This window comes from Patiria miniata, unplaced genomic scaffold, assembly GCF_015706575.1.
Source record: "Patiria miniata isolate m_02_andy unplaced genomic scaffold, ASM1570657v1 HiC_scaffold_24, whole genome shotgun sequence".
Lineage (NCBI taxonomy): Eukaryota > Metazoa > Echinodermata > Asteroidea > Valvatida > Asterinidae > Patiria > Patiria miniata.
In genome coordinates this window covers 14,208,368-14,235,070 of record NW_024037063.1, presented here as the reverse complement: position 1 = coordinate 14,235,070, position 26,703 = coordinate 14,208,368, and the positions used below count along the sequence as shown (strand labels likewise).

The window sequence follows — 26,703 nt, the reverse complement described above, 5'->3', positions numbered from 1 at the left end:
CAAAGTAACTAAAGGCAACAATAATCACTGTAGAGTACTAAAAAGCGGTATTTCTTTGTGTGTGTTTAATCCTGGTAATCCCTCATGAAGCAGATGATCTCTTCTTACTGTGCTTAAATAGCATCTGGTATTCTATCAGCGCATACAGAAATTTGCATTCTTAGTCAAATAGGAAGTTTCGTTTAATTACCCTTATAATCAGTAAAGCAATTACCATCAGTTACGCTTATATCATCAATTACAGTAAACTCATCAATCACTGTGTTGTTATAAACGACGTGCAAATGCTTCTATAGAAATTCCTTTTAAGTACCATACATTATCTGACGATACAAATCTTCTGTGTATAAAAAATAAAGCATATGTAGGTATAATAAAAATTGTATTTAGAAAAATAGGTGCTTAAAGTAGAATATTTTGTAAACCAACTCTGGTAATCTTGGATACAGCCATTTTTCTATTGCAATATACTTTTCATTTCAGATGCCAAACATCGAATTACTTGATCATATTCTGAATATGACAGCGTTTTCCGAATAAGCACATACTTATTAACAAATATAATCTGAGTTCCATATTCACACCTGCCTATATATTAATCACAAAATATTTTTACAAATTGCTTAATTTAAGGCCACTTCACCACTGCATGAGTTGCACAAACATTTCACATACACGTTTTCCAAAGGTTCTGAAAAAAACTATGAAAAACTAAGTTGTACATTTGATCCCATTGAACAAAATGTTGGAGACCCTCACAAGATTCTTGTTTGTAAAATCTCTTTTGGAGGGTTCAGTATTCTATACATATCCAAATATATTAACTACTATACGTCTTGTTTACAACAAGCCGACAGTAAAAAAATGAGGGAATTCGTTTGAAAAAAAACACAAGGTTAAAGGGCCCATGCAATGTAACTTTCTTTTATACAATCCTTTGAAATTTACTTTTGTGTCCCTTTAACCCCATTTTCGATTTTTGTTTTCCTATTTTCAAGGCCTTTTGGCTTGTTATGCTTATGAAAGTTTCAGAACTATTTTCCAGAATTTTTGGTATTTCGCTGTCGTAAATTGTTTTTCCTTGAAGATCGGTTGTTGTGCCAGTACATGGCAGTAAGCCAGTGAGTAATTTTTTTCCGCAAATATTTTTTAAAAGCAAATATTTGGGTTCACATTTTGTACAGAAACCCCTAAACCCATTTTAAATGTACAAAGAAGTAAACTTTTCAATAGAATTCACCAAAAAAGAATGCCAAATAGTTTTCATACATTTTAGAAGCAGAAAGTTGCACAAAATATGTTCCTCAGAACAATTCACTTCATCGACCCTTTATAGGTCAATGCACTTTGTATATAATTATGTATAGATAAAGACCTTCCTGCAACCTGTTATAACAAACTATTAATCTAATGGCTTTACAATTAAGCTAATATCCACATTTCAAACACCAAGGCAAGCATCCATAATATAACAGCATTAAACAAGAACTGGTGGCAACTTTACGTAAAATAACATAACTTCATTTGAACATATCTGCGTAAAAAATATATTTTTATTAAGACATCTTATCAATTTCTTAAAGCATATAATTACTGCATTCAGATCGTTGGCACAATCATTTGTTGGACATAAGATGATCACCTGCAAAATTAAAAACTTGTGCTTTGGGGTAAAAAAAAACAACCTGTAAATCGTTTGACACGTCAAATCTGTTATGAAATGAATCGCTAAATTTGTTTTGAATTTCTTTTAGTCTGTCTTTTAAAGTGTACTTATGTTCAAGTATTTTCTGATTAATCTGTTGCCAACTGTCAGCATCTTACACACATTCTTCAGCAACATCAGGTTCCTCAGACAGAATGTTGTCAATCTCCTCCAACAATCCATCCAGATTCTCGTCCTTGCATCGCTCATTGTTTTCGATTTCATCCAAGAGCTACGCAAAGACAATAAAAAGGAGTCATATGACTTAGAAGGAGTCATGTCTTGCAATCATCAAAATTAAACTGTTAAAACATATGGCAAATCAATATAAATCAGAATCTACAAAATAAGAACCTTGCTAACTTATCTTGAAGGGGAATATCATTGTAAGTGGTCAGTAAATTCAAAATTGAGTGACTAGAATAATGTTGATACTGTACATTAAATCAGATGGAAAACATTTGCTTAAAGTTCGCATGATAAGTATTCCGACTTGCACTCAAATCCACAACACCAGTTCAAATTTTCAAGCACAGAATTTATCTAAAAGGAAAATCTGTATAGCCCACCTTCTGCTTGAACCGTCGCACAATTTTCCAGAGTTGATCCAGAGTACTCAGCTTACTGAACAAGCCAGTGAAGTTCTGGGAAAAAAACAAAGTCCAACCAAAGTTATTCAAGTTGCATATTATATTGACTTTAAAGAAACTTAGCCTGTATTATCAGTTAATTGGTATCTCCAATCCGATAATTGATTTAAGATGCATGAAGATTGAGATATTTTCCTTATGCTTCTAAATCCGTACATTTTTTGTGAAGGTTGCCCAAGGATTGTTAAACAGACAACACAAATTGTGAAAAATGCAAGCTTTTATCAGTTTATATTCAGTGTTAACGAATTATTCTGAGGTTCACATATATATTTCAGGTTTTGTAAAAGTTAAAATTTGGATGACTCGATTCCTCAGCAAAAAGTGGCAACCAAAATAACAAGTTGAAAGCAACTCATATCTAAATCTGTGTCCTGTTAGTTAATGAGTTTACCTCGCATGCTTTGTACAGCTCCTTGTTCAATTCTTGAGTCGGAACTGGAGGCAACTGCTCAACTTCTTCGTAGAAGGAGACGATTTCATTGTGGAACTTTGTCTTCTCTCTGCCGTACAGTAGTTTGTTGATAGACGTCTCCTGCAATGGACATTTTGTGAGGAAGGACAGTTTTATTATTTGAAAATTCCATGCACAATCTCCGTTTGATGGAGCTGATGATACACTCTTTAAATGCCGAGATTATTGTCAAATATTTTCATTTGTACAAATGTTTAAAAGAAATCTTATTAACAATTTGTCGTCGTGTCATCTTTCCTTTTCATAAGAACAAAACCTGTCCAGAAGAAAATTCTTTACCACAATCTTAATGACTGCATGATAGCTCAACCAACACGAAATGTTATACACATACCATAAATCAATGAAATTCAACTTACCCTGCCAAGTTTGTGGGTCTTTGTATCGTGTGCATCATGGAACAACTGTGCGATGACATCCAGGCTGGCCTCCACGGTGCGAGATGGGCGGATGTCAAAGATGTAGTCTGGGTGCTTGATGGCGTTTGCCCAGAAACGCAATGGCAGACTGAAGAAACATATGAACGATTAAATTCTACTTTACATGTCTTGCAGACTAGACGTCAGATATATAATTTTGTTCATTAAAAAAAGGGTAATGACCTCAAAGCTAACATAGGTTTCTTGCATGTTTATTGCACTCTACCAATGCAAAGTTTCCCTACAATGACAAATGGAGCAGTCTTGTCTTTCGATCCATCTCACTTACATGTTACTCTTCCAGATGTGGACCAGGTCAGGATCCGCGGTGGACAAGTCATGTCGGTAGGCTTGACTGTCGAAGAAATCAAACAGGTACTTGATGGCCTTGGGGGCACTCTTCGCTGACAGTATCGCCTGGAACATGTTATCCACATATTCCTGCACGATGCCCTGTGTTTCATCAAAATGTAATATTAAAATCGTATCATTTCAATTAATTCAGCTCGTAAAAGTTGCATTATAGGAACAGTTGATTCACTTAAGCTATATAGAATAGAGAGTTGGGTCATTTCCCATCATCATTAAACATAAGAACCATAATTGTTTCTTGCCTTGGTGGAGAGAAGTCTAGGGAAGGAGATCTCTCTGATCCTGTGACGAGTAATCTTATTCCTGAAGGTGACAGCATCCAGTGAGATGCAACCTCCTCGTTTTCTCCGCCTATGTCCGTCCTCATCTGTAGGCCACTCCTCCTCCTGGGTCTGGCGAATCAAACAAGAGACACCTTTCAGTTTCTTGAAATGCATCACTGATTTTTCATTCATGCCATCCGATCGATAAGAGCTGCAATCAGCTAAACTCGTTAGAATGGCTACAGTTTTAAACAGTTTCTGTCATTTATAAGAGTCATACTTATATATTCCCTGGCAATACAAGCAACGTTAAATTGAAGACTAGGTAATGACGGTCAGATCTCTTTTTCAAAATGCTTGTACAGGTTTGATTATCGGACAAAGTAAAATCTACATTCTTATAGCCAAGCTGGGATCTTTTCTCCACATCAGAGGACGAGGTTCATTTCAGATCTTTAGGACACTGTTTATTTTGAGTACAATGATGAAGTTGTTTTTTTACAAGATGCCAGTCTCTGATTCCTTCTTGAGCCTCGACTTCAGCAATGGTGTATCGTCGCTTGGTACTCATCCTGCGCTTGATCTTCTCATCATCAAAGCCGATGTTTACTGCAGAAGGCATAGAGAGAATTGATACCAGCTTGAACTTTTGATGTTGTTGATTAGGTTGTGTAGTGTTGGGGTGTTGTTTGATTTGCTTCAGGAATCAATCATTATGCCTTTCCGGTATCTTCATGAGTTTGTTTGTAGTGTCATGTTTCATGTTTTTAAATGTTTCAACCCATACCTAGAAACAGTTTATGGTTTTTTTTTTTCAAATAGTGTATCTAAGATCAGGTAAGTAAGTTTAGTTAACAGCCTTCTGTGGATTCTAAAAATGTGAGGTTGATTTCAAAATTGAGCCCCACCCCACACTTTCCCTATCTGCTATATTTTCAACAACATTCTAAACACAGGAGTTGTTCTTGTGGTTATATGTAGGCCTATTTCTTGTTCAACTGTATGATTAATGTCGTTCAGGAGAAATCATGACCAAACTATAAAATAAGACTAACGAAAAGGGGGGGGGGGTTGTTAACATCGCGTACACCCAAGGGCGGATCAAGAACACAATTTGTTGTTGTTGTTGGGTTTTTTTGGGGGGGGGGGATTCGGTCCCCCAAAAAGTGGGTCCAAAAAAATACGGCGTGGGGTTTGGGGGCCCACTAGGGCCCACTAGGGCCCCGAATTTTTTTTTGATTCTAAATGCTCCGTGGTGCGATCTGAGGCAATTTCCGATCACTTTGACCAATTTTTGTTCGAGTAAAAAATGGTGGTGTACGCATTGTCTGCTTTTATAGCGACGTCACTAAAAAAAAAATGGTTAATTTTTTTAGGGGGGCCAAGGCCACCATTGCCCCCCCCCCCCCTCCTCTTGATCCGCCCTTGCGTACACCACGCATACACGGGGGAATATGGCCCAAGTCAATGCATACGTATGCAGAGTGATTATTTGCTTGTTATCAATTGCCAAAAAAATCAATGTCCGTTTTCATATTCAAAACCTACCAGGACCAGCTTTTATGCATCAATATAGTTATAACACTATTAATACCCTTTTTATGCCCACCATTTAGATTTTAAGGTCATTCAACTTAACGAGACTGCGACATAATAAACAAGGTTATTGTGATGCTACGGGCTCCTATTTAGTTTTGGTCGAGTACATGTACTTAGAGTCAAGAGTGTGTTTATAATTCCAAATCAACTTCGGCATAAATCCAAAACACAACCAAATACATGTACATGTATATTTGGAATGCGCATGCGTACAGGAAGGGGTTGAAACCACTGCGTACATGTCATGTGCATATGGGGAGGGAGTCTAAAAACTCGGTATTTCGTGCGGGACGGCCCCTTGGTTTATTCAAAGAAACATGCCACACGCTTTATGCTACGGAAATTGACAACAAACGGAAATACGTGCATCAAGCAATGAAAGCAATACTTTTCTGAACTTCCTTGTGCTATTTTCGTAACTCAATGGCATATTGATTCGATCCACTGGTTCAGTTGACCTTCTGACCTTAGTGGTATTGTACTCAGAGCAGAGCCAGACGATCCCACGGTGGGATACAAAGACATGCCAACAGCATGGAAAAAGTATGGAATTTGTTTTCAATTAGCTTGTATGCAGTTGCACGCAATTCAGAATTTAGCAAAGTATTTCCGCCACCTGAAAATATCCCTAATCTGGTGTATATTTTTAATTTCTTCCTTTGATTTCAAATTCATTAGTTTCATTATATACAACTCCTCCCAAAAGAAAGCTTTTATATAGTTACCAACACTTGACTCGACATGAAAACTGTGTATGATTGCAATTTTTACTAGGCCACTTTTCTCTTTGACTAAACGAACATATTATGTGTGTATCCTATATCATCCTATAATTAATTCACTGAAATTCAAGTCTTACCATAAGAAGCCGAGCCCTGCACCTTGAGGATTGTTCCCGAGAGGGCGGCATTTGGGACATCCTGTTTCTCTACCAAGGTCACTTGAGCATTGTCTCCAACCTTTCAATTACAAAAGAACAGTATCAGTTTCAGCGCGAGTATCAGTGCAGCATTGAACCAGTACAACCGAAACCTCCACTGATTTAATGGATGTGAATTGAAGAAAAAAATGCAGTTTCTGTTTAATACAGTATTTCATGCCTTGAATAATATGAAGAGCTTGATTAAATTTCCGATACTTTCATGGTCTATGTTAGTCGTCATGTCACTCATCATGTACAAGTACTTGTTAATCATACATACATGAAAGTCTTTAAGCATGTTGATTCTACGCCACTTGTCTGTCAATGGCCTCATGTCTGTGTCAGTCAAGACAAGTTTACCGCTTCTTCCATGACGCCACTCTAGATCGAATGATAAATAAAAAAAATATAACTTTAATACAAATTGTGTGTATCGACTTTGAAGACAAAATAATGTTCACCTACTCTCTAAGGTATAGAGTCACAAATCTGTTGCATTTTAGGCATACGAGAGAGACCCTTTTGTCAACGTACTTTTTGATTAAGAAAATCTGTATGGTTAGGCACTTTGACAATTGATCAAAGTAGTCATGCACTTTCTGGTGCGATTTATTTCAAAGGACAAGACCATTAAAATATGTTTTACTGTGATTCTGTGTCAGTGTGTCTTGAATATACATTCACTACTCCTACTTTATTAATTATGATATTGAGCGATATTGAACATACCAAGACTGACTTGGTTGGCACTGGGCCGCTCGGAGTAGGGATGGTTGCCATGGATGGCATCTAAGATCTTCTCCTTCACTTGAGAGATGGTGTCCACGTCAAGCACCTTGACTTCTTTGATGATATCGCCTTCTTCATTGATAAGAACCACCAGAGTCTAAAAGGACAACCAAACCAAATTCAAACTTGATCTCCCCAGTTTTGTTCTTAAAATTGGATGATTGAAATCCCTGCAAATCTTATATGTTGGCCAAATACGGTTTAATTAGAGTAAGCCTATAGTCTAGTGTTCAAATCACGATTACAAAAGTGTGGTATTAAGTGTCTTACAAGAGCATTGAATTCCACATCCTCTTGAAGAAGTTTGTCGTAGTTCAGGGAGAAGCGGGAGCGACCAGTGATGACGTCAATGGGACCATTCTCACTGCGATATTTGATGGCTCGGTACATCACAAACAGGGGATAGGCTGTGTGAGTCTTTATCAAAGAGAGAGAGAGGACTTAAGACAATTTGCTATGCAAGTAAACATTCAACTTCATGGCTTTTGGTTTTCCCAAACGAACTGCAAAATAACATTTCAATATGAATATTCTGCAACATGGCAATAATTAGGAGTATGCAGATCAGCTCTACAAATCATATTTATTGCACATTTTGTGGACCTGTTACTTACAAACAATGTTAAAGTGTCTATAGAAATGGCAATTTTTCATCTTAACAAGAATGTTCACAATTGAGATTTTACCTTCAACTGGTCGTACAGGCAAAGAGCAACCCAGTTTGACATCACCTTCTCTAGGATAGTCTCCGTTCTGTGCAAGTAAACAGATGTTAGGATTGTTTAAACAAATGTTTGCAGTTTTATCCAAACAAATACAAAACAATAAGTCAAAGAACGGGAAGAAGACAATGACTTTCTTACCTGCAGAACAGCTGACGGGTGCGGTCAGAATCAGCTGCATCCTCAATCAACTGGGTCATCAGTGTTACCATTACACTGTAACATAGAGAAAGGTTCGGAGAAAAAAAAATGATTTAAACAAAGAAAACTTGAAACTAATTAGCATGAAAAAGAAAAGTATACATAAGAAAAGGGAGAGTTAAAGCCCGAGAAAAAAATTCTTGACATTTTGATAGATGCTTTTAATAAAGAGTTTAATCTCAGAAGTCACTTACTCGGTCAAGTAGACAAGTTTATTCTCAAGAATCATCACAACGGTCAGCAGAGATGCAATGGATTGCCTGAAATGAAAGGAAATCGGTATTAAAGAATGTAAAGATTATTTCAGTCCTTATTTCATCAAAATTATTATGTAACTTCATTTATTGTGCAGATAATTATTGCCCATAATGTGGCAATGAACTTGGAACTGGTTCATATGTGAATGCTAAGGCACAATCTGTTTGTTTGTTCATCTTAACTTAAGGTTAGCAGAAGATTTTTTTTATTGGAGTCTCACTAACGCAAGCAAGAACTTGATCAATCCTGAGCATAGGCCCTACAGTATCTTACAATTAAAAGTCAATACAAATTTCCACACATTGACAATATATCTACCAAACAAGACAGCAAAAGATGTTGCCACATCAAATTCACAATTTATCTTCTATGTTGTTAACAGGGAGAGTGTCTTACTTTTCTCGGATGGACAGCTTGGCATTACTCTCTGCATCCAGTGTCTGGATGAAGAGCAGGAGGAAGTTCTTGTTGCTTAGCAGCTGAGAGAACTTGACCATGGCCCTCTCCACTTGCTCATTGGGGTACTGGACAGACAGATATAAGGTGGGATCACAATGTCATGAAAAACCGATTATCAAATACAAATTATAAGGAAAATAGTGAATCAAATTACTTTGATTTTCCGGCTACAAGTTTGTAAACATTGATATAATATCTCCACAGCCTAAAATACATTTTGATTTATGTTGGCGCAATCCATCACGAAAATTAATAGTTCCTAAAATGTAGCGCTTGGCGCACCTCTGCTTAAAATGCTGTGTGTATAATATAACTGAGAGCAAACAGGTTTAGTACTAAGCAAAAAATACCTGCTTAAATGTTACGTGAAAACCTATTACTAATATCTGCATCTATAACTTCATTAGATCGGTAATTTTTCAGTGATTGCTGTTATATACATGGAATGAGTGAACCTTTCGTTTCGACACCACTAGTAGTTCTAGAAGTACGGTACTATTAGTCTTAAAAAAAAAAAAATCTCCATAGATATTGGTCTGTGCTTTGCAATTGCTTTTAGAAATCACTACTTCCTTGTGCTTTTATTTTTTGTCATTGCCATGAAAAGAAAAGTGTTAAAAAGGCAAAATTTGATGAAGTATATCCACATTATTTTACTTTTTACTATACCTCTTCATCTTCAGTATCTGGTGTGATTTCCTGGCCAATGAACAGCATGTTGGTGGCATACTCGCGATGACTGACAAACGGCATGCCGATCCCTTCCAAGTCGCTGGTCAGATCGGTCATGTCGGTCTGAAGCTCGGCAAAGGCTGCAAGACAAAAATCCACAGTTTTGTTTTGCCATCCTTTTGCTAAATTGCAATACAGGGTGAGTCAATTGAAGGAAAAATTGAAATGATTTTATTGTTAGCAACAGATCCATACTCTCTAAATTCCACAGAGAGGAATTAGGGACTACACGTTTTACAGTAAAAATCACTCTCATTTTCGATTGAAAAAGTCTGAAAAAGAACCACTCTCATCGAAGCTCGATTGAAAACTCGATCTTTACGATTGAAGAAATTTCGCTCTAAAAAGTCTAGTCCCTAGTTTCCAACTGTGGGAGTGAATCTTCACTCGAATGGAGTGAATTGTCACTCTTTGGAATTTAGAGAGTAATAGACTAGACAATTGCCCTTATAACCTAAGCACTTTATTATATAACCTAAGAACTTGCTTACCTTGCCTGACCTCATCAGCCAGATCTGCCTCCATAGCTCTCATGTCTTCCAGGATCAGTCTGGCCTCTCGTTTAGCTCCATACACCTGAGCTCCAAAACATATCACTACAAAGAGAATACACACCAGGATAGCTCCACAGACTGACGAGACAATGATGATGTATGGGGGCACATCAGGCGGGTACCGAATGTAACCGATGCGAAATTTAAGGTTGCTGTGCACGACCTGAAAAAAAAATTAATGGAACATTTAGTTGAAATTGGAAAACAGCTTCTAGTTTCAAATAGTAAAATAACCATTTGTTTTGAAATTGATGGCAATCTATACAATGGCAAATATGGCAATCTATACAATATGAACGGAATATCTGAAACTCAAAACTTGTCACAATAAGCTATACATTTGGGAGATCGTTTTCACTGGGTCGTTTCTATTGTGATAAAAAGTAACTATACCAGCAACTTCTTGATTTCCAGAGACTGAAAAATGCTGTTTTCTTACTAAATATTGTACAACTTGGCTGTTATTATGATATAATGACACACATGCATGGGCACAGTGCATACATGTCTTTGATGTATTTTCTCTTCACTTACCCAGACCACAGGTAGACCTTCGCTTGTGTCTTCACCCATGAAGTCCCCAGGCCCTGGATCCTCTGTTGGCAACCTACACACTAAGGAGCTGTCACTAATCAAGCTGACTGTGCATACGTCACTTCCTATCCTGACTAGGATTTCTTCGTCTGTGATTGCACTGTTGATCCGTTCGCCCTGAAACAATTTCCATTTTCAAACACCAAACAGGGTAAGTGAAAATTTCATTCATTATGACTCATAATATATTTTCTAGGGCCGCTGGCTTGCTTTAACCCAATCTTAAGAAACCAGATTTGTACTGAGTCTCAGATCAGATGTAGAAGTGGAAAAAGACTTTCAAATTGATTTTGTTTCAACTTTAATTTCCCCAGGAATTATTCTCGCTCCACTGGACCTAGTAAGACTTACTGAAGTAACATGAAATGCATCTACAATATGTAGACAATTGGATAGAGCCTGAACTATACACACCATTATTGTTAGTGTTTCTCCTTCTTTGTCTTGCAACCCATCCTCAAACGTGTAATACACTGGATCTTCCAAATACTCCAAGTCGACGTCGTTGTCCTGAGACCATGTCAATAGCTGGGTGACCCCGTCCATGATGAATCCAAAGGTCGCGTTCTCGTTGCCTTCTTCAAGCATGTCCAGGGATGTTATGTTGGGAGATTTGCAACGCATTTCTGTTGCAGATTTGCCTTCGCATTCCTGGACAGAAATGGGTAGCAGCAACAACTTTCGGTGTGTTTTAACATAGCACAACATGTTTTAACATAATACTCATTGCAATTCACGTGGGCTCTTATCAGAACCATGGTCATATATTTGTTTACGGGTAGAAAGAAATCTACGGTATCGCAATGTTACGTCCGTTTTCCCCTTAAAATTAGCAAAATATAATGATTGTTTCTTGATGTCAGTGTTGCTTTTACCTCATTATATGTCTCACTCCCGTCTCCAACCAAAATCTGACGATTCCGGGAGGTGTTCAAGAATGTCCCGGTGACAGTCAGTATTCGGCCACCCCTTTATGTAATACGTAACAACACAGCACATAAAATTTTTCATACTCATTATTCAATCCAATCTCGCAAAATTAGAGACAGCATGCAAATATCGAAAGGTAAACAGCATGACTACATAAACAAGTCACACAAAAAGTTTGATTGCTTTACTTAAGCATTTCGTGAGTATTATTGCATTTTCCTTACTTTTTTCGGTGAATTTAAAACAGTGTGATTCACTTAATGCTGACAGTGTCAATTTCTGGGGAAAAATGGAAATTGCAAATGACATAGACTCACGAAACGATGCTTTTGAGTGGAGACACCTTGGTGATGGTAGGATTTTCAGTGTAGGTGTATATATCTGCTGAGTTTCTCATGGCCCCATCAAAGGAGACTTTCACAACACCTTTATATCCAACTTGGCCAGCAGTGGTCGTGCACTCTAACATAGATTCAACTGGTTTGCTTGGAAATCACGGAGAGAAATGAAAACACAATTAATGAACATAAAGGCTAGGATCGCTGGCATCCCAATAATTTCTAAACACAAAGTCATGTCGTAGCTTTTGTGGCACGAACGAAAATATCAAGGTTGTTCATAGTGTTATATCCATTATAACCACTTCTAAGAATATCAATTAGTTATATACAACCAATAATAGTACAGATGTGGCGATATCCCTCCACCACGAATATAAATGTACTTTCCGGAAGACAAGAAAAATCTTTTCTCATCCACTTTCAAACTAGCTAGGGATAAAAGACAATAAACATAATCACTGCCAAATAGCGAGGTGATTTCCAAACTTGCATACAAGAAATTACGAAACCGATCCGAAAAAAAGAGAAGCAAAGATACCCTGTTTTATTGCAAGGATTGTCACCAATGAATGCTTCGATATTCCGTCCTGTGTTGAGGGCTGTACCATTCACACTCACTGCAGTTCCACCAGCTTCTGGGCCAAGGCGGGGTTGGAAAGATGTAATAGCTGGATCCTGAATGGTAACAACACATACTTGCAAAAGAATCAGGTAGCTTGACTAGTATGGCTAACCCGTGCAATCAATTTCCTATCGTAAAAACATTATGTTAAGTATTTACTGTGGACTTTGTATGTTATCTCTGGATTCTATCAAGAAAACCTTTTTGACGGAGCACCTTAATTGAGAGCAGATGCCTGCAACCCTATTAGCCAGGTCGCATCTATAATTATTTTACCATTGGAAAAATCACCATCATCAGTACATGTGCTGACCTTAAAGTTAAAGTTGACTGTTCCTGAGCTGTGCTGCATTGTACCATCTGCACCTGTGACTGTCAATGTAAGCAACTCAGCTCCTTCACTCTCTGCTCGTGTTCTGCAGCTGACACTGCAAGAAATGTGTGACTTTCATTTAAATTTCCAGATTATTACCAAATTAACTCTCACACAGAAGATTTACTGTAGCAATGAGGCGAAACTAAAATAGCAATTCAACATGGCTTTGCATTTTTACAAACCATTATCTGATCTAAAATGACATTATATCAATTGTCCCAGTGAAACTTACCGATTAAAATCGAAAATGACCAAAAAAGATTTAAAAACAGTAAATAGTTTATTTTGTAAACTCATAGTTGATGAATGCTTCGGGACTGGAATTGTTCAAAAAAATGATCAGTAATTCATATGAAAATTGAGATAGCACAAATACTGAAAAATGAGAGCAATTCCATATTATTTGTTAATAAAGAAAGTAATTTGATTTAATTTCTTACCTTGCTCCAATTTCATAGTCTGAGTCCAATCCAGCTAGATCACATGGCTGATTGCCAACCATCACTGACACAACATCCTCGAATCTCCGACCGATCTCAGTTCCCATCACATCTATGACTGTGTTGCCTTCAATCGGTCCAGTCAAGGGAAATACCTTCAACATGAGATCAAGTTAACAAGCAAAACATCAATAAGCAATATGGCCAACGTATGAAAGACATGAAATCTCTGTACTCATTAATCTCCTGATTTAATGGTTTTCCCGTTAGCACTCACATTTTGAATCCTATGGGAACGATCAATATTGATTTTGTTTTGTTTTGTCTTCTTTTTTTCGCTTTATTGTTAATTTCAATTGTTATAAACGGGAAAACCTATAATATAAGAAATCGACGGTTTGAGTATCTAAAGACTGTTCAGGTATAAAAATCAATGAATGCATTGCGCAAGCGTCATCTGGCTGAACATTCGATTCTTAAAATTCAACAAAAGTGGATCGATCATCACACCCACCTCGCTAAGGACTGGGTTAGGACAGTTCAATCCATTGTCCAAAGTAATCATGTTTTCTCTGCAGACTTCGTTCAGTTTGCAAACACCAGACTCAGATGGCATGGCACCACACCAAACACACTCAAGCGCAGGGCGGGCTGTTACACATCGACTGCAGTCTGGCTTCTGGACTTCACACTTGTAAAGGGTAACTGTCAGAAGAAAAATAAGAATAACACATTCAAATCATTTTAATGGTAAATCGATAAAGACATAATTGTTGCACATACATTTTTTTTTCAATTTTGGTATTGAATCTAATTGGACGATAAACATGGCCCTTGGCCATGTAATACTAGGCAAAGGTCCTGATTCCTATTACCATCAAATCCATGTATGTCGTCCAGGATGTGCGCAACACCACTCGTGTCTGTCCATGAAACACTCAGTTTCACTTCAAGTTCGGGCTCATCATTCGAAAGATATGTGTACTGTTGAACGGAAAAAAATATATTGAATACATTTTGCAGCACTTTCTCAACAAACAATATTATACACACTACTTTAATTTTTCATTGTTTCTTGTTCGTAAAAAGAGAACGACAATACAAAATCGAAAAAAAAAAATACTTACAGCCTTCTCTTGGCATGTGATTCTATCTCCATTACGATCTGCATTCACAGCCTGCGGTGATCCCTCTACATCCAAGCTGCACTGATAGCTAGAAATCTGCAAAAGGGTTATGAGGTTAGGCATCAGGAAGTTCTTGAATTTGTTCCATTCTTTTATACCTCACTTGATTTCAGACAGAACCTTTTCACATAATATAATTATATATATTAAATGGGCTATTAGTTTGACTCCGACCCACTCAAGGATAGACATTGAGAGTATTATGTTCACCAAGCTATTTGAAACAACTGGTGTCAAATGCACTCTCATGAAGATAACGCAAGCAAATATCTCTAGAAAGAAAGACGAAAAAATCTCTATCTCACTGAAGCACAGTAGTGGTACTACTTTTAAAGAGATCAGCACGTTTTTGAATCGCATAGCAGATACACCAACCTCAGCTTTGTCTGGCAGGTTTGTAGTTATGACAGTGATGTTCCTCATAATGTTATTAGGAAGCAGAACTTCAGCAGTCTGATTCAGCAGCTGAGGGCAAAACTTGGGTCCTTTCACTGCAAAAGCAGTTGGATTCTGCGATTGAAAAAAAGAAGACAAGACAAACATTATTTTACGTGCTCTCCAATTCAGACTTATGATGTGGACACATGGTTCAGACGCTTATTAATTTTCAGACTGTCTTGTTTTACTTCATTTGTTTGTTCTTACATTATCTCCAGTTATGATGATTTCATTGGCTCGTGTGCATGTGGAGCTTTCATGAGTACATCTGTTCTCAAACACGCACCAATCACAGGCCCAGCGACTACCAACACAGGATACACAACTATGCAAAACAACGAAAGTAAACCAAATAACAGAAATATATATGCCTACTAATACAACACAAAAATGAGGCACAAAATGATAAAGGGGAACAAATATATATATTTTTTTTAAAGCACATTTCAAACCCTTCAACAGAAGGAAACAATAGTCGAAATACACCAAGGAAAATACCAGTAGGCTACTCACGAGGTATGAGTTGAACACTCGTAGAAGTAAAAGTCGGTGTCAATGAACTCAACTGAAGTTTCAGAAGACTTAACACCCAAATCAACGTGTACTGCATCATCTAGGCAAAGGATGTAAACAAAAAAAAGTGCTCGTGAAAATGTAAGACATGCCTAGTAATTCAGTAATCACAAGTTGATCACACTATAATGACCGACTAACAAAGTTTGTTCCGATTGATCACATACAATAGTGCTGAAGGGCACTAAAATTCAAAACACAACTTCTTATTCGCTATTTGCTATCATGAATTAACAAGAAAACATAGAATTCTATGTTTATACACGTGTTTTTGATACATACCTCCTTGTGGTATGGCTGGTATGCCATCACTCGGAGGTGACGTACACTCAAGTACTTCACCATTCTTTGTAGCTGGAGATTCGGACGACCCAAAGTGACATGAATAATTCTGACCAGTTCCTAGATCGGGTAACTGCTGCACAGTCAGGGTTATCTACAGGAAAGAACAACACAGAAAGCGAGATTTATAAATTTTGTTCAACTTTGAAGTTGTATCTCGAACAAATAAGCCATTACATCATAACAAACCAAAATTATTGAAAAGATCGCATATCACACTCAAATATCCGAATGTTTTTATAAAAAAAAATTAATTGAATGACCTCCGGTAAATAACCGAAACGCACACTTCGACTGTAACTTATGGCATTGTCAAATTTGAACCCTCTTACGCCCTCAGTATACCGGAAAAGCCCGACTTTTCACCTGTTGCTCTGTGACGGTAATTGGCAGGTTGTCATAGGGAGCTACATCGGTAATATTGATGCACTGAGCAGCATTGTAGGCCAACCAACGAGAAGACACATCTGGTAGTGGACAGTCTGAGTATCTTGAGCATCTAGGAGAATAATTTTATGTTAAAATGGTGGTGAGATATTAAAACAATTTAGGATAAACTGACATCAAGTGTGATAATCCTACAGTGCATGAAGTCTTATGAGTCAATGGTTTTGATCTATTTGACATCATTTCAGTCATTTCCTTCAACATTCTTTTCTTACAGTTGTTTTATTCTGGTGTAACATTTGCAGTAAACGAAATATTAATTTTCCTACGAATGCACAAATTTCGCGATTAATACGCCCACACTTTAAACAAGATAATACAGACAAAATGATAACCAATTACCTTGGCAAAAAAATAATAATTTATTGGGACAATCCATAAACGACCTTTCTTGGATGCTGACTAATCAATATGCTAACCTCCTTTCCAGAGTGCACCATCCACAGTATGGGTCTCCATCATTCCCTGCATCAGTCCCAATACACGTCTCACAGGTTGTGTACTGACCACAATTCTCAGCACGCATCTTGATCAACTGAAAGGAAAAACAATGAGTCCCGAATGACCTTTACTATAACAAATTGGCCACATGTGTGTGTATACACAAAGCATTGTCATCCGCTCCATTTATAACTCAGCAATCCTTTTTGTGATTAACAATGCCTTTAACAGCAATTTGGGGTTTTTTTCAGTGAATTAATTGATTGTAATTTCAAATTAGACTTTCAAACTTTTAGTTTAGTCTACAAACTGTTTGTCAAATATTTTCTAAGACAATATTATGCACCATATACTTTTTGAACATACCTTTTGTTCAGTGAGTACATGCATCACTCTAGTTTGGTCATCAATCTTGATATCTGTCAGTACTGGACTGGTATCTAGAGAAACGCTCTCATACAATCTGGCTGTAGTATTACTTTCAATGTGAACCTGAATTAGGAAACACAAGACATACCCAATACATTTTAACACTGACAGGATGGATTAACTTGAAACATAAGGAGTTTCGAAATTACCCTTGGTGTACAGCCAGCTGTTATATCGACTTGAGATAGTGCCCGCTTGAATTGAAAAGAGTCAATATGTGTTGAGGGGTTTCTTTTTGTGCTCTTCAATTGCGCTTTCTCTTGTGTATTTTTTTAAGAGTTAATTTTTGGCTTTAAGAACACACAAAGGTTACAGCAAAACAAAAACAAAAAAAAATTCCGAGTATGCATGCCTATTTATTTCCGAGAAGGTTAATTAAACATCTTCCTAATAGTGGATGATGTTTAAATGTAAAGGCATTACGCAACTCTCACATATGCAAATATATTAATAAATTCTTACCTTTAGTAGATCTCCAGGCAATGTTCCAATGAAAGCCACAGTGTGGTTGACTTCAATGCTCGTGACGATGGAAGATGCAAGATTCCCTGAAAAATATACAAAGTTTTTAAATGTACATTTACCCTTTGCAAACATTTGTAAAAACTTCACTAATTATTGAAGGCCTATTAATAATAGCCATTTGCTACAGCAAGTGAAGACATTTACCTGGAAGTTCCAGCACAGCTGTAGATGGCACTGGAGCGATGCCCTTGGCATACTTGTACAGTGGTAGATTCGCTTCAGGATTGCAAAGGTATGGGTCTAAGATGGGAATCTGTGGATTGTGAATGATGATAACGATTATTTGTCAGTTTTAATACCATTCACTGATGAAAGTCTGGAAGTTTGCATAGTTTGATTCTATGTCAAAGGTTTAGAAAAGGGTTACAGCTGAAATAAATATCATTAATCAATCATTTGATCCGGAACAGACCTCTTTTTTATTTCTTTGTGAATACTCTACAGGAATATATATAGCTGCATAGATTTTTTAACATGGGAGATGGAAGAATCCCATAACATTAGTTCCAATCCCACCGGTGCTGGTGCAAAGTGTCCAGTGAACAAAACCCTTCTACCTTTGAGCACCGATGAAATTGGGCGCCCCTCCACCAGGATTCTCATCCTGGGGGGGGGGGGGGGCGAGTGAGGGGGAAGGCTGGATGTAACAGTGGAGAGGCCCCTAATTTCATCCGTGCTCAATGGTTGACAGGTTCTGTTCACCGGACACTGGGCCTCCGTAAAATCAAAAATGGGGGGGGGGGGGGGGGGGGCTGGACATCTCTTTCAATGGGGGGCAAACTCATGGTCATTGCCAGACAAAAGGTATAACTATACCCGTTCCATGGGATGTTATAATAAACAGCCAATCACGAAAATAAACAGCCAATCACGAAAAAACAGGGTTTTCGCCAAAAAATAAATCAAAAATGTTAAAAATGGCACTTTACGTTAAATCCGCTAGCTAATCATGGTTTTGTGATTTTGGCAATGCCAAATTTCCAGGGGGGGGGGTGATTGGGGTACGACATTTTTTGTGGGGGGGGGGGGCTTGAACCTTAGCTACGACGCTGAATGTGAATCTAACAAAGAAAATAGGTTTAGCCTATTGACTTACATCATAGTTATTACAGAGAGAGCCCTGCAAATAGTCCACCAAGTATGCATTTCCATTCTTAATACAGCCAGTGACTGCGGCTTTGCATGCATCCAAGATATCCGTCATCCTGTACACACACAATGCTGAGTGATCGATGGGTACATCACTGGTACCCGGAGCTCCTTGGTTCTTGGCAAACACAGCATACAGCACCTGCTCGTCTGCAGGGATACCCAATGATGCCGCTAGATCAGGTCCTGCTGGTCCAAAGTGAGCTGCTTGCACCAAGCTGTACACACTGCCATCTGATCCACTGCACTGTAGAGTGATTTCTGTGTATGCGTCTAGGTTTGTATGGTCATGACAGACTCTGCTTATCTTAGAAACATACTGGACAGAATTCAAGTCCTCTTTCTGTGAGGCAACAACATATGTGAATCCACCGTCGGCAAATGTTAATACATAATTAATGGAAAACATCGCCACGTTGGCACCGAGACTAAAAAGGACGGCATTCTCATCATCTGATGCTGATAAAAAAGGATTCATTTGTAGGCCCCTTCTTATGATCGGCCGAAAATTTCCTGAATTATCAAGATTTTTACCAGTATATGTTACTACAACATAAAGCCATTTCCCCCCATCACTTCCTGGAGCTATCACGCTAACAGTAGTTGCATCCTCAAATCCTGCAACATAAGGAACCGACTCCATCATCACATTACTAATATCCTGTAACTGTCGTAACTGACAAATACCATCATACACACCACCACAGGTTATCAGACTGTCTGGCCGAGTACTGTCAACCACCAGTATCTTGTTGTAGTTGTTTGTAAGGTGACAGGGCATCACACTATCTGGCCTGCTGGCATCACAGGTTGTAACATTCTCTATCTCTCCCAAACTGCTATCCAACCTGTACAACCAATTGACAGCTCCAACATAGACATCACCATGGTCACTCAAGGTAAAATGGTTGAACTTTGATCCACGTCTTTCATTTTCACCCAAAATGTCCGGATTGTCAAAGCTTGCCAACTCATAGTCTGACAGATCCCCAGACCACTCAGCAGATGCCATACAAACACTCATACAGGTGATGCTCAAAGACAGACAGACTAACAGCAGAAAGGCGTTATGTCTCAGCCCATGGGACTCCATAATTCTCATAAAATTCACAGATGTTCTTGTTGGAGTCGACGAGCTTGGTCCTGGTGGATTCTATGCCTGAACAGTCTGTATAATACGAAGGGGAAACGATTATTTATTTTATTTCAGTTGGTTAAATTGTACGATTATCGACACAAACTACCCCTAATACAGAAGGCACGCACAACAAGAACTTACAACAAAAAAATCATATGTCTTGAAAAATAAACACAAACGGACGGACGGGTGGGCGGGAAGGTGAACGGACGACACATTTACAACGTGAAAAGTGTGTCGTGGGCGTGGGGATATAATAAGAGGTGCGACTGTGCCTGCCGCATACAGGTCTCCCTGCCACGAGAGTTATTAATCCGGAAAAACATCGTGTTTAAAATTTGTCTGAACATGATCGTTATACCACGCAATGTAATTTACGTGTTTGATAATTATCACAAAAGATAATGTCCGTGCCCTTGGACCACTGTGACAGACTCTACTTATCTTAGAAACAAACTGGGCAGAATTTAAATCCATTTTCTGCGAGGCAACAAAGTATATAAACCCACCATATTCAAATGTTTTAACATGCTTTATGGAGAACATTGCAGACCTGGCTGGGTTACTGAAAAAAAAAACCGAATCGTCTTTCCGGCTTGCTGATAGTAATGCTGATAGTAAACTTATTTGTTTTCATCACCAAAAAAAAAGTTAAATTGAAGAAAAAGAAAGGAAATGGATTTCGGGGGGTAATAGTCCTACTCAAAAATAGCAAGGCAGTACATTTCAAACGTCTGAACAGAAGTGTATCAGCATTAATGACATTGCGCGGCAGACAGGAATCGTAAGAGTGCATTTTGTATAGGCCTACACTTATCATGGTGTTTTTGAAATATCATGCTTCAACGTGGTCTGCATCGTTTAAAGTGAACCACAACGTTTACACATGTGAACCAATACGATTGAAAGAATAAACGACGGAATGGTGTCTTTTCAAGAACACTATACATTTTCAGCACCTCGAGGTCGCGTTCACATTGTTGTGTACCCGCTATCCGCTCAGTGTTGTTGTGCAATCATGTATGATATGATATAGGCTCGAGCGGTATTTATAGTTCATGCAAGCATCTAATAGAGTGGGTTCTAGTATGTTGATGCATGAATGGAATTGCTAGGTATTAGTCACCTAGCAAGATCTCAATCGCTCAATATATGAACCTACAATTAAGTAAGGATGACCCACTGTTCAACTTAAGGGTACAAAATGTAGATCAATCCACAGATAGGGGAACAAACATTATTTTTGGAGGCTAGAGCGCCCCCTACAGTTTACACAAAGCGGTCAAAACTGTTACTGTCTGCATTGATGCATTCGTACGGTATTATATATCAAATATATAATACATTTAAATTGCACCAAGAATGACCTATGACTAACTCAGTTCAATCTCATTTGCATGTATTGATGGGTTGGATGTTTTCAATTTCCCATTTGTGTGATTTAAAATAAGTAAAGTTGAACAGTTGAACAAATAAATTGACTGGAGCGGGCCTTGAACCTATATATGACCTCTGGATAACCGTTCCGGTGCTCTTTTCCACTGAGCTATCCAGCCCTATGTTGGCGGTTTCCCCAATAAGTCAATATCTTTGTTCAATGGGCGCTAGTCAGAAGCCATAAACCAGTATGCCATACAGCCAGGGATCAAGTCAAAGTCCAAGTGACGTCGCAATAAAGACAGGCACTGCATACACCACCATCTTTGTCTCAAAAAAATCGGGTTAAAGTGGTCAGAAATTGCCTCAGATCGCACCACAGAGCATCCAGAATCAAAAAAAAAATCGGTTCCCTTAAGCGGGCCCCGAACCCCACACAGTCCTTTGTCTTTTTTGACACACTTTTTGTGGACCAATTTGTTTTTGCCCCCCCCCCCAAAGAAAAACAAATTGTGTTCTGGATCTGCCCTTTCCAAAGTCACGGTACAGAACTGGAAAATAGCAAACGGGATCACTTGGAGAGGATACAGCTTTTTTTTTATTTTATGCGGCTAAGTTATAATTCACCTAGTAAGTTTCTCTGTGTGGTTAATTTGAAAATAAAATATGTATATAGTGTTTAGGGCCATTGTTGCACACCTGATTTTTCATATAGAGCTAAAATTACATCCACTTCATAACAACCTACCGATGCGATTTTTTGTTCGACACACAGAAAAGAATCTTACCAGAATTTGGTACGTTGCAAGCCAACCTGCAGCTTCTTTGGTCCACGGATGTATTCAAAATACACCAATCCAACGTGAGGCAAGATCACAAGCGTTCACACATTAGTGACGATCCAACCACAGATCCATAGAGTATAGATCAATCCAGTGAGTGGACAGAGCAGTGATTTCCAAAGATTCGACTATCTACTGGTATCAGAGTGAGTCGATGTCACCTCTTTCCTACATTGCAGTTTACAATCCGAGTTGATCACCTTCTTGTAACAAGCAAATAACTGAACACGGTCATGCAGTTGCTTCTTTCCGAACTGAATCAAGAAGGAAACGAAATGGATTTTGATAAATTCTGCGTTTACTTTTATACACATAGGCTATACATGTATTTCTAAATCACTCTACCTAACGTCGCTTGCACGTTGTACGTCTAGCATAAAAATACATCAGGTCCATCGACCAATAATAATCCACATTTACCATGTAGGTGACTTACGAGTAATACTACTACGAGAGATCGTTCACGCCTTCTCAACAATTTGAGCCAATCGGAACCTTAAATTTGCTGTTGGTGATTGAGCTAGGAGTACGTCATAACGCATCTACCTAAAAAATAATTGCACCTATATTGCCCTGTTGCACGTTCTTCATCGAAGTACATCTCTCGCCATTAGACCATACTGCTTACGCTGTATGTACGGAAAGTGTTGAACCAGTTTTCTGCATTCGATGAGTAGTTCTGCTGCGTGTCTGGCCAATGATAAGGTAGGTTATATAAAAATTTTATGTTACCTCTTTCATTCATTTCCACTGTAACATTTTATCGACACCAACAAACTTAAACAGCAAAAACGTATGATAAAAAGAAAAATTCAATTTACCTGTAAACGATCTCGAATCACACTGCCAATTCGCCCAACGAGGCTTGTTATTTCATGAGGTACCATTCTGATCAGTCAGGCAAAATTTTCATCAGTCACGGCGTTGATAGTCGGTCAAACAGCCGGTCAGATGGTGGCACAATTTGCACTTTTGAACGATCTTTTAATATCGGTCGAAAACCAGTTACCAGTGAGTATTATCATCTGTCACTGGACGATATCTGTTGACCTTGTTGGGCTGACTTTGGCTCTCAGTCTGCTCTATAGCTGTGGAGGATTTTGTAGTAAGTGGTATATGCTTGGACACGTTAACCCTTGTTATTCACAAGGTTAATCTGCTAAGTTAGTACCTTCATTGGAAAGGTAAAAGAACTAAACATCTGATGTAGCCAATGTATGCTGCTGACCGGTGAGGTAATGGACGTTTGCTTCTGTCTATAAGCATAGCGATAGGCTTTTTCTTTGAATAGGCAAGAATGGACCCGTACAATTTATTTGAACTTGTTAATGAAGCCAAGCTTTACCCTTTGTAGTCTTACGTTTAGTATCCCGAATGTAGGTTTGAGATGAAATAGAATGCATATGGTGGCCCATCGTTTATAATGAAGGCCTACTTGGCCAATTTCACAAACCTATCACTATGTATACCCAACCTTGCGCAGCGTTTACGAAAAAACTTTCCAACAACTCGTCCAGGTACTTTCCCGCACTACGCAAGACCCTATTCATAGCAATACAACAAAAAGCCACGTGCCAGACAGTGTCCAGACAGTTGCCGGACAGTGCGCTGGAAAGATAATTGACTGGCGGCTGTGGTATGCAGTTATGAAGGGAGATGACTGTGTCAAGTTACAGGTCTTTGTTGATGTTTCAATGAGACTTGGCAGGAGGCCTGGTCGAAAGTTTGTTGACACGGCCTGGGTGTAGCCCTGGCTGCAAAGTTCATTGAACCAGCTGATTTGGCAAGGGTCGAATGAGGATTAGATGGAAGGTGACCGTCATTGGCCCTCAATTTTTTTTTTCCAAAAAATTCGGTTACCTGGGGCCCAAAAGGCAGCAGGTCACTCTGCGCAAGGGTTTAAAGGTTTGCTGTGATAAGAATAAATCAACATGGATATCATTGTTAAAAAATTCAGACTGATCGAAAGCAATGTTCCTCGTTCTTCATAATCTATGATCACGCTAATGGTTCTATAAAGTTATGGTTCTATAAAGTTACCCGTTGTTTTATTGTTTCATTGGTTTAAGTTTGATGGCAAATACGATTTAGCATTCTTTTTTCGGTTATATATAATGCCCAGGAAAACGTCTCCGACAATACATTACGAAGTCTAATTTTTCCTGGTGATTGTCATTATATTCTGGATAATTAACTGCTGTTTCATACACTGTTGGCAATTTATCTTGTTGATATTACTCCATCTTGAAGACGTGGTGTCATCACCATGCTCTCTCTTCTAAGCCATGACTTTCATCTTGGTCTGGTCTATGACGGCTTTGAAGGCAGTTGCCTGCACCTATATCCACAGACATTGTTACCATGCGGAAAGCTTCTTTGGTATCTCAAGGCACGTTTCCCTTACCTTTAATTCTTTTCCCGTACTTGCAACTTGGTCGGTGCATAAGCAACCACTGAAACATGAAATAGTGAAACACAAATATCGCAACTTGATGTCATAATGTATTTCTTTTCATTAGCTTGATTCATAATTTCAAATCTCAGTTATAGTCAGCTCTGGACACTACCAGTCTGCATCCACTGTAGACTCTTTCTCCAACACTTACCTTTTCAATAACGACATACTATAGACAAAGGATGAGCACTGAAAGTTCTGTCTGAATACGTTTATGTCAATCATTTACCACCTCATTCAGCGTGCGCAGTGCATGTCAACCTCACCGATTTACATTTAAGACTTGTTTTCCTGGTCTGCATCTTCTTGCTCATAGTTACACCTGGCCGTCTCTCAAGACCCTGAAAGAATATAATATTTTACATGCTTAACTTTTCAAACAGACTGCTGAAATGCTTGCCTTCTTCTTCGTGGTAACCAGTTATTAAATTAACTGCACTGGACTTAAATTGCTGAGAACGTTGCTTACATAACTGTATCAAAACATTGTATCACACTGCCTCGTCTGTTTAGTTGTCTATTCACCAAGGCATCCACAACTGGTTTGAAACAATTGCCGTTTCAAGCTTACCGGTGCGGTCATATCCACTTTGTTGTCGTCTCTACTTCGCCTTTACTTCTCCAGACTGCATCATGCCGTGAAGGTTAATAGGTGCTTATGAATCATACAATAACAATTACCATGCTTCCATACTTCCACCAAGTTGCTTCATGTCGGCATCTTGGCCACTGTATCAGGCCTATTTTGCCAGACAGTGCCGTCAGTGGTATTTGCCGGTTCCTATCTGTGGAAATTCGAATGGCCGTCTTCAGTCGAGCTTGATCCCAGTGCAGAGTCTACTCATGTCGATTCGGTTTCGACTGTTCGATATCCCGAGGCAAGCCAAGATCATCAGGGTCTCCATGATTGTGAACAACTGTAGGTTCAGCTCCCTAGTGAGACTCGCCCCCTAGTGAGACTGACGTCGTGAAACCGGGTTGTCGTCGAAGGCATATGCAGCCGGCATGCGACTTTACTACTTACATCTCGATCAGCGTGCTGTCAACCAAACTCCTTGTCGTCCACTCTCCATCTTTAAGTGAACTTCATGTACCCTTGCGTCTTCTTCACCGTTTGACTTCAACTTGCGGCATTTCGACTGCAACGAGCCAAGGAGGGGAAAAGACTTCATTTTCCCGCTCTTTTTGGCACGCATATGCGCCAGTCTGTGGACACGATTGCAATGCACATAATATTCACAGTATGCAGCGAGCTTATCAACCAATCACAATTCACCTCACCATGTTGGTGACTCAATTTTGTACCCGCCTACCAAAAATTGGGAACCAATAAGATTTTGTGACGGTAAATAAGCTCCATGGCAGCATGCAGTTGATACAAAGGTAATATAACTTGCCATTGGGTTAATCATGGATGGTCGATGGACAGGATGGACAAGTTGCACTATTAACATTTCCGAAGAAAAGGTTCAACGGGAGATTCAGCTGAGACTCACCGGGGCCTAAAGTAATCAGACAAGCAATCAAATTTCACCAAGCAAATCACAAATAGGCCGAACTACGATGATATTCGCAGGGGCGCCAAACCTTCTTTGTTTACCATTTTAATTCACAACGCTTTAAAAAGAAATCCCCGACACAATACTGTGATTTTTAAAAAGCGTTTAGTTTTTTCAATACGTGGCTGAAACACGCGTTTGATTTTTTTCAATTATCCCAGGCTAGGCACACCATACTGTAGCATCTGGGCTCAGTTTAAAACAATTAATCGATTTTGTATCTGCAGCTGCAGTTTTCTAATCAAGCAAGATTGTTGGCCAACTTTAAAATGTGTATGCGCGCGCACACGCCAACCTCGTCCCTGGAACGTACCAGCAGTTGGCTAGCACTGGCTCCCGCCGCCCTAACATTGTTTTGGTGAAGGAAATGATTTTCGC

The 26,703-nt window shown here is 38.7% G+C and overlaps 1 protein-coding gene across 1 annotated transcript; it reads right to left on the bottom strand.

Moving 5' to 3' along the window:
- Nucleotides 1-1,458: 1,458 nt before the first annotated feature.
- LOC119732445 (plexin-B-like) lies at nt 1,459-20,079 on the bottom strand. Its single transcript, XM_038205969.1, has 37 exons — nt 18,902-20,079; nt 17,950-18,058; nt 17,743-17,828; nt 17,218-17,343; nt 16,830-16,945; nt 16,330-16,462; nt 15,904-16,057; nt 15,562-15,661; nt 15,256-15,373; nt 14,986-15,120; nt 14,551-14,646; nt 14,299-14,407; nt 13,938-14,128; nt 13,424-13,578; nt 12,921-13,035; nt 12,524-12,660; nt 11,962-12,129; nt 11,590-11,683; nt 11,129-11,365; nt 10,655-10,831; nt 10,058-10,283; nt 9,504-9,646; nt 8,772-8,899; nt 8,312-8,377; nt 8,058-8,132; nt 7,881-7,947; nt 7,465-7,611; nt 7,135-7,291; nt 6,686-6,786; nt 6,343-6,442; nt 4,387-4,493; nt 3,864-4,013; nt 3,539-3,702; nt 3,190-3,337; nt 2,750-2,890; nt 2,275-2,349; nt 1,459-1,937 (listed from the first exon to the last, which is right to left on the bottom strand). Exons 1-37 carry the CDS (start codon nt 20,054-20,056, stop codon nt 1,821-1,823), a joined length of 5,823 nt encoding a protein of 1,940 aa, XP_038061897.1. The 5' UTR covers nt 20,057-20,079; the 3' UTR covers nt 1,459-1,820.
- Nucleotides 20,080-26,703: the final 6,624 nt, after the last annotated feature.

What these genes read in the sequence shown, in the direction of transcription:
- LOC119732445 (XM_038205969.1), bottom strand. Translation starts at nt 20,056, where the DNA reads ATGAGAATTATGGAGTCCCATGGGCTGAGACATAACGCCTTTCTGCTG. An exon ending in AATCCTTGCAATAAAACAGG is followed by an intron (nt 12,130 to 12,523) that starts GTATCTTTGCTT and finishes GTGATTTCCAAG; the next exon opens with CAAACCAGTTGAATCTATGT. An exon ending in AGACCCACAAACTTGGCAGG is followed by an intron (nt 2,891 to 3,189) that starts GTAAGTTGAATT and finishes TGTCCATTGCAG; the next exon opens with GAGACGTCTATCAACAAACT.